The 8582-nt window shown below is 39.4% G+C and overlaps 1 protein-coding gene across 1 annotated transcript in view; it reads left to right on the top strand.

Annotated features, from left to right (window-relative positions):
- The first annotated feature begins 1195 nt into the window (after window positions 1-1195).
- The window catches only part of man1b1a (mannosidase, alpha, class 1B, member 1a), a 31386-nt gene continuing 23999 nt past the window's right edge, over window positions 1196-8582 (top strand). The window contains exons 1-2 of the mRNA XM_008298993.1: window positions 1196-1470; window positions 3584-3721. Of these exons, the coding sequence (XP_008297215.1) occupies window positions 3620-3721 (102 nt within the window). The 5' untranslated portion in view covers window positions 1196-1470; window positions 3584-3619. The remainder of the gene's footprint in view (window positions 1471-3583; window positions 3722-8582) is intronic.

The raw sequence follows: 8582 nt of genomic DNA, 5'->3' as shown, positions 1-8582 counted from the left end.
GAAGTCCTATCGGAAGCACGTATGACCTTCATGATCTACTCTTTAAAAATACAAACAAGTCTTATCTGTTGATCTGATAAAGGGTTAAACCCATAGATATGTATAATAAAGGCAAAAAAAATAATAAATAAAATTAATAAATAATGGATAAATAATAATAATAATGATAATGAATAAAATTAAAGGAAATGAGGATTAAAGATGTTGACAATAATTTATGTATCTGAGTACATTTCTCACCTTTTTTAGGTTTCCAAAACCGGAGAGAGGAGGAGAAGGTGGGATGCTGCCCTAAGAAGGGTTTTGCTGCTGTTGGCAGGACACTGCTCTGCAGTGAGCACTTCAGAAGTGAGGATTTCAACAGGACGGGGCTCCCGTTACTTTATATTCTTCTTTAGTTATTGTTAGTCCTTATCATGTAATAAATATTCTTCATTATTACTGATTTCACTATGTTTTTTGAGTCATTTCTTATCTCTGTACCTCCACAGTCGTCTAGTTCTCTCTTCCGGGCGGGGATTTCAACATGCAGCATTTCTTGATGTATATTTGTAAAGGGGAATCTTTTACTTTTTATTTTTTTTTATGCAAATAAATGTGACATTTATAAAAGTATTATTAATATAATGCAATATTTTGAATTATTGCTTGTTTAAACTAAACATGTAATAATTCAAATTAGTTTGTCATATTAGTAATATTCCTATTACAAAAGTATACATATATGTCATGCTGCCATTCTGTACGCTGAGTTTTAGTAGCTCATATATTGATTTGACATAATACCTTTTGTGTGTGTGTGTGTGTGTGTGTGTGTGTGTGTGTACATTCATTGCACCTATCTGAGGTCCAATGGGGGAAATGAGTGGGTGATCCCAAAATTGACAGGAAGTGTAACATAATTATCCATAGGTGCAGTGTTATAGCTACATCTCTGACGTTTATAACAAACCAAACTGTTTGAAAATCGGTAGAAAATTGAGCAAGTTATGGTTATTTAAAAAGTACATGCACCACTACAACACAGTGTTATGGATGAGCGAGCGGACCGTGGCAAGATGGCCGCCGGTGCGGACGTGCGATTCCATTGGCCGGCTGCGCTGACGGGACATCTCGCCTTTATGATACATGTGTATGGGTTAAACCTCCCACTCCGAGAGCACGTGCGCAGGTCACATGACCCTCCGCGTCGTCGCTCGTCATCTCTCCTCAGCATCTGTCCGCTTGTTTATTCCTCAACTTTAGCCGCTTTTCTCCCGGTTTAATCCGACCGTCGCTTCATGTAGCAGCGGTTCGGGCCGTGTGACCGTCGCACTGACGGCTGCGCTTCACGTTCCGCCCTCTGACATCCGAACTGCGACTCTTTTCCATTCAGAACCGAGTCAGAGCAGCCGAGCTAGCCGCTGCTAGCTAGCAGGCTAACAGCTGTTTGGAGACTAGCGTCGCTGTGAGGAGCCAAGCAGCTCAAAGGTGAGTTCCGGAGGCTCCACGGTTCCATTATCACCTGGATTTTATGTTTAAGGTGGGTTTAGTAGCCTAGTAGTAGCTAATAGTTGCCTGGTTAGCTTAAATAACTTGCTGTCAAATAGCTGTGTTGAGAATTGTACCGTTAGCTTTAATGTGTGAACAGAAACTTGCTTGTATTTGAGTGAATTTGTACAATAGCTATACTGTCACCGGATCGTAGGAAGACTTTTGAAATAACAAAGTGAAAGATTTACAGAGCAGTGTATGTGTCGTCAGTTAACCCGTTTAGCTTAGCTCTTTTAGCCTTATCTTAAGGAACATCACTACATTTGAGCTAAATTATGGCACCTGATAATAAGAGCTATTAGAAGTTACGAGTGTCCGCTAACAGCCTTTTAATTGTTGTTTACACATATTTCTCAAAACAAGAATCGAGAGCAAATGCACAACCGCTGTCAAAAAGTAATGTAACCAATTTACTTGTTTTTACAATTGAAATGGCTTAAAAACGTCAATTTAACTCATACTGAGCAGTTGTCCTCCTGCCAGAAAGTGTTGCTGCCACAACAAAACGACTAAGATCTTATTAATGCATCAAAATGACTTGATTTCACTCACCAAGGATATATGTCAAAGATGAAAGCTGGTAGGATAATTGCAAAAGAATTAGAATTAGAATAGAATAAAACTTTGTTAATCAATTTGGTACAAGACCTCAGGGAAATTGCTAGACCAGAAAAAAACAACACAACACCAACATAAAATCAGCAACAACAACAGCATTCAAAATTCAAAATCATTCAAAATTAGCAACAACAGCAACAATAATAAATAAAAAAAGAGGCAATTTCTGCATTTTATATATAAACCTCATCCATAAATCATGTCAGTTACATGCTAAACATACAGCCTAAACACCAGAGGCATGACTAGAGTTTTTCCACTCGTCATCCTGAATGTCATGCCGAACATTTTTTTGGTGATGAGGGTTTAGCTGCCAGAAATGTTAGATTCACAAGGAGAAGCCTTTGCTCTCACTGCAGACATAAAGTTATGTGTATTTGCTCATTGTGACTATTTGATTTGGATAAAAGCAGCTGTAGACGCCAATAAACTGAGCTTTACAGCTAAAATAAAGGACCATGCAATCCTAATCTTTAAAATATAACCTTCAGGAAATCCATTCATGATGAAGTCATTTTAAAGTATTAATAACATTTCAGCCACAGTGTGGACCCTGCAGTCACTTTGTGTCAAGTGAAAAACTGCATTATATGATTTGAGTTGGTCCTTGAACCTGCCTCTTTGTTCCTTTACCTGCTCTGTGCGCTGGAGTGTAATCCATCTAGTTTGTACCATTTGGACTTGTGTTAAAGAACCAGTTCAACTTGTTTTGTGCAGTATTCCAGCTGTCAAAAAGTGGTTGGTTAATGTACACGTACAGCCTAAACAGCAGACACATGACTGTAACATTGCTTACCATCATCCTAAATGTCATGCCAAAGTTTTGTATTTGTTTGTTTTTCATTATTTGGCTACAAGAAAGGTTGAATTCCACAAAGACAAACCTTTGCTGTCACCACAGACATTAAAGTGTGCGTATTTACACGTTATGACGACACAGTTTTCACATGAGGTGTGTAATCTTAAGCTTTAAAATACAACCGTTGTGAATGGAATCAAGTTATTTTGATGCATGAATAACACTCGAGTCACAATGTGGGGCATGCAACCACCTTTTGTGGGGCGGAAAACTGCGTAATATGATTTGAATGGGTCCCGTATTACGTTACCTGCTCTGTGCGCTGGAGTGTAACAAATCCTGTTGTGAAAATAGCTTTAATGAACCAGTTTTATTCCCCACTGACAGCACTACGCTTTGCAATAGCAAGTTGTAATATTGGAGTAATTCATCCATATATATTCTAAATCTGAAAGTCTGAATCAGTGTTTTTGAGACTGTCATGACTACACTGAAGTTTCAGGTGTGGTGTTGACTGCTTGTTTCATTGAAGATGTTTCTCCCAGCATGTAACAACCTCCATATGTTCATGTTCTCACTGTAAAAACGTGACTTTCACTGAAGAATATCTTGTGTTTTGCTTTCTGACTGCAGGTTCTATGACCTATGACTGTCTGCCCCGATTAGAGGATGTATTCACCTTCCAGAAAGGACTTCATCTCTCTGACGCTCAGTGACGCGCACAGTCACACCTACAACAACGGGAAACACCGGCGGCAGTCCTGCTGGAGGGTGAGTTGTTCTGCAGCATACAGATCATAACTACAGATAGTTTCACGACTACGAAACACTAATTCTGTGTGATGAGTGATAACGAGTCAGCGTTCAAGCTCAAATTCATACCAGATTGTTGCTGCAAGGGCCTATTTGTGATCACCTATTTTTTTTGTGCATAATCAGCGAGATAAAACACAATAATTTCATTTTCCAACCCGTCTTTTTCGTCTTCCCTTCAACCAACCCACTCCACTCCCACCTTCTAATCCCCTGACGCGGTGAACCACAGCAGTATGCATGTAAATAAGCAAAAAAAAAAACACTTCCAGGACAACCTACCCGTTTGTCCATCCCAGCTGGCCAAGGATCACATTGATTTTTAACATAAATCAACAACAAAAGAATTAGATAATTATGCTAATCCTTTGTCTCATCCATGAAAATATTCACAGACTTAACCAAGAGTGCGCATTGAAGATATCTACACGTATAAACTAACCAAACAATGCACATGTATGTGTCTGTAATATATCCAAGCAAGTGAGCAAGCAAATACATGGCAGCAAAACTGGGAAAGACCATTACTGTTTATAATACAACGCTGTTTTCCGGAGTTGTGTTGTGGCATAATGTTATCGAAGCTCCAGCTGTGCAAAACCCCAGGAGAGCCGTTCTCTTACTGACAAAGCATGTGGCGGTTTACGGTGACAAGCTGCCATCCTTTCAGGAGCCGCGAGACCAACCAAAAGACACTTGGAATTTGTATTTAGCTCCAAAAGACGAGCTGTCGTGAAGCTGTAGGAGACACTGAGACTCTTCTCAGTGATATTAGACGTAATACTTCAGACATTTTTCCTGTTAACCTGTGGCCACTGCCAAACCATGCAATGAAAAGTACAATTGATATTGTCTGGGCAGCTTCTTTGAGGTGTATAATAAGAGCTTTGAATGCTTTTGATGGTTTCTGGATTTCTGGGGTACATGTGACCGCGTAGTGTGTCGATCCAAATGTTTGGAAGTATTCATGTCTGTTTTCCATAGCATGTTAAGAGTCAAGGGTTTGCACGAGGACTCAGGTCCACATTTATAGAGGTTAGAGACAATACCGTTGTGTTTGCTGAATGTCAAGTGCCGGGAATGATTGTGTTGAGAATGCACTGCGGCACCCAACGCTAGATTAAAAACTGAAAGAAAAATACAGTGCCCCGGAGGTTATAGGATTTCTGTAAATCTTGAAATTCGCAGAGGCCTTGTTGCCCCACAATATCTTCAAGAATATGAACGTGAATATGAGCCTCTGTCACCCCACTGTGGGAAGAAAATTGGCTTTCCGTCTTTCAAAAGAGAGTAGTTATGAAAAAATTGGAGGCTGTTGTTAGAGGTTTGTCGCAATTCACCCAAAAAAAAAAGCTGTGGTGTGCACCTGTCAGTTCACATGTGTCGCTGCTGAAACATAATCGGTGGAGATATGGATAAACCTGGGACAGCACATGTAATTTTCTGCTTACAATACACTGACCGGCCACCAATTAAAGCAAGAATCTTATTATATGTAAGTGGAAGAACGTGTAGACGCTTTCAGAAATGACACGAAGGCACACCGAATGAATTTGATAAGCACGTAAAGGAAGTGAATCATTCGATGTGGCCTTCACGCAGCACTGAGCGGCCGGGAGAGCAAGTGTGTTACACAGCGATACCCACCATTATATCTTTTAAATGAATTACTGTTGCTCCTGGGAGAATTAATTAATAGCGAATTAACTAATTGAAAAGGAGCTCTGAGGCTGTTCGGATTCAGGGAGGCAAAATCGTCGTTTAATTTGTCATTCATCTTTATGCTGTAATGCAGAACATGTTCTGAAAATCCAATTTTGCAAAAAAAAGAGAGACAAGAACCAGATATTAATGTGTGTGTTTGACAAATCACATAAATTAAACACTGAAGCAATCATCCTCCGTTATGTTGTTGCAGAAAACTTGCCATGAAGCCATTCGTGCAATACAAACACAGTCTAAATCGATTGATTAGTTGATTGTTTTGCAAGATTGTAATGACCTAAATCAATTCTAATACAGCCAGAGATAGCTGCAATTCTATTAGTTTTACCCGTTCTCGTATGTCGTCTCACATGCTGGTGATTGTCTTTGTTCTGCCTGAATCCAACCGCGTGGTTACGTGTCTGATGAGATCGATTATCTCCGTCTTTACCAAATGATTTTCGTGGCGAATCGATTCCTCGACGTCCTTTCTTCTCTGTTGTGGAGCAGCGCAGACTTTCAAACTCGTCAGATAAAAGCATCCCCTGAGCACATTACGTGTCTGATCACTACGGCGAGATAAAAACCAACTCTCTGTTTTTTTTCCTTTGAATGTCTTTAATCTTGTTTTCTTTACTGTGCGTCTTCTCATCTCCTTTGCTGCCTTTCAAGCTCTTTTTCAGTGTTCATTATGTTGTACTTATCACTCGGTGCCTCGTGCTTGTGTTTGCCACCGGCGTTCAGGGGGTTTAAAACTCCCAGTAAGGCTTTTTGTTCAAAGCTGTCTGCCTTCGTGCAGCTGCTCCTACAACCTTCTCACACTGAGACTAACTTGGCTTTTAACTCATTACTCACGCAGGTTTTGTGGACTTAGAAATTCTTCAAGTACAAGAATTAGACGTTTGTTGTTCGGTGAGCATTGATGAGTTTATTTAAATGTACAGTAGAGGCATTGCGTCTGCAATATTTGACAGAAAAACGCATTTTCTTCATATTAGTGATGATTAAATTAACAAAAATGCTGATTATGCTTGATAGATAAAACCCGATGACCACTTTTTTACTCAAAATTCATTTTTATTTTCCGTTGCTGTGCCCTAAAACCTCTTTAGGTTACACAAAAAATATTCCTCTGTGCAGTAAAAACCCCACAGCTATTAGTGTCGGCCGTGTCATTTACCATAATGCACTTGATGCTTGACACCCGACACCCACAGCGCAAACTAAATACACCGCGCAGACAGAAAGGAACAGCAGCTGGGACACGGTGTTCGGAGAAGAAAGTGCGCTAAAACTTGAGTTGAAATATGTAGCTGCTGAATTATAGTGTTTTATCCTGATGCACATCAAGTACTCGGAGGTTTGTGGACTTGCAAAGTGTGCTGTGGTTTGATAAAGAGGTCTAAAGTGTGATGTTAACCCTAAAAGTTGGACCGTCCCTTTAATGTGCAGGTTGAATTTATGTTTAATGCTTCTTGGGGATTATCAAGTTGAAAGGTTCTGGATGTTTTTCTGTGTTTTTTTTGATGCTTGAAAGCAGAAAATTTGAGCATTTTTTTTTTTACGTGTTACATAAAGTAGTGGACTGTGCAGTAGTAGGTGGTAGTGACTCTAAGTGGCTGTGGTTGGCTAATTACCTCTTGTTTTTCATCATGGTAAATTATCGTTTGTACAGGCTGCACATCTCCAGCCTGTCAGAACATCGAGTCCACTCTTAACCCAACAGCCGAGTTAGCTTTTGTGCTACCAATGCTCTAGCATGAATCCTTATGTACTGTTTAGGTCAAATTTGGCCCATTTTGACAATGAACAGTGGTTAAAATACCCTACATGTCGTTGTTTCAGTGGCCCAAAATACATAAAAATGCTTTTGTAATTTTTGTACATTGAGGCTGTTCCAGGATATTACAAAATATTCTAAAAATATACAAATTAGAATTCATTAATTCTGAGCTAACTCAGATAAAAGGAAAATTTGGGAGTCTATTAGAATTTCAAAGTACCTGATCTGTCATTTTTAGTGACTGAGGTTATCGCAAAAGGCTATTGATCTGATCATCTGAGATTAGAAAGTGATTTGGAGGAGGAGGAGGATGTGTCAGAGCAGAGAGGAAACATGGAGGAGAACGCTGATTACAGCCCCTCTGATGAAGATGATTCTGAGAGGGGGAAGAGCAGGTGACAAGAGAGACATTAATGTCAAAGAACGGCACAATCAGGTGGTCTTCACTTCCCCATCGGGTTGCCAGAATCACAAGACATGCAAGTTTCAGTTTCAATAAAATATGACGGCTGTCATGTTTTCAGGTGTTGGGTTAGAAAAAAAAAAAAGTACATGATATTGTGTCACAGTAGATATTTTCTCCAAAAACAAGTGGTATAAAATCTAAAAAATGTACTCTTGGCTTTTTAAAACATTAAGTAAGGATTTATTGTCCATTTATTAATGCTACATAGGCTATTTATAGGTTTTAAATAGAGCTGTAGTTTAAAATTTGCTATAAACATTTGTAATAAAGGAATTCCTCATAACTACTGTAAAGGGATAAGTTATGAGAAGCATGTCAGGGTTACAAGTCAGCTCCAGTTTTGTTAAGTTCTGATAGATGAAAGCAAACTTCACGGTGCTGTGATGAAACGCTTCTGCTCACGCCACAATGTCTAGCAGAAGGTCATAGTTTCTTCTAATCCTCATGTGTTCCTGGTCTGTTTGACACCTGACGGCTCTATAATTAAAGGCTGTAGTTCATTACATGTGTATGCATATGCATTTCTAGCCTCTTTAACTCTCAGGACTGGGGTTGTCCCAATCAGGTGTTTTAAAAATGTAACATTTAGTGTTTGCGGGGTCTGAGTCACAATTCAATACCATGTTCCAACATTGGCTAGTGGCACCTGTTGTGCCTTTTGCTGTTTAATACTGTAGCGACTAAAGGAGGTGAGCGAGCAAAGATGTTTAGCTACTAAAGGGACAACATGACAAAGTCTTTGGTGGGGCTTAATGACCTCCAGTTATCACACATATGTTAAATAGTATTGACAGCTGCCTTGTGGCCTGTATCTGTGACTTAAAATAACAGGGTGCTCAATTTGTAATATAAATTGAGCAATTATT

Source organism: Stegastes partitus, unplaced genomic scaffold, assembly GCF_000690725.1.
Source record: "Stegastes partitus isolate 25-593 unplaced genomic scaffold, Stegastes_partitus-1.0.2 Scaffold1369, whole genome shotgun sequence".
Classification (NCBI taxonomy): Eukaryota; Metazoa; Chordata; class Actinopteri; family Pomacentridae; genus Stegastes; species Stegastes partitus.
The sequence above is the reverse complement of the archived record's forward strand: the minus strand, read 5'-3'. Positions and strand labels throughout refer to the sequence as shown.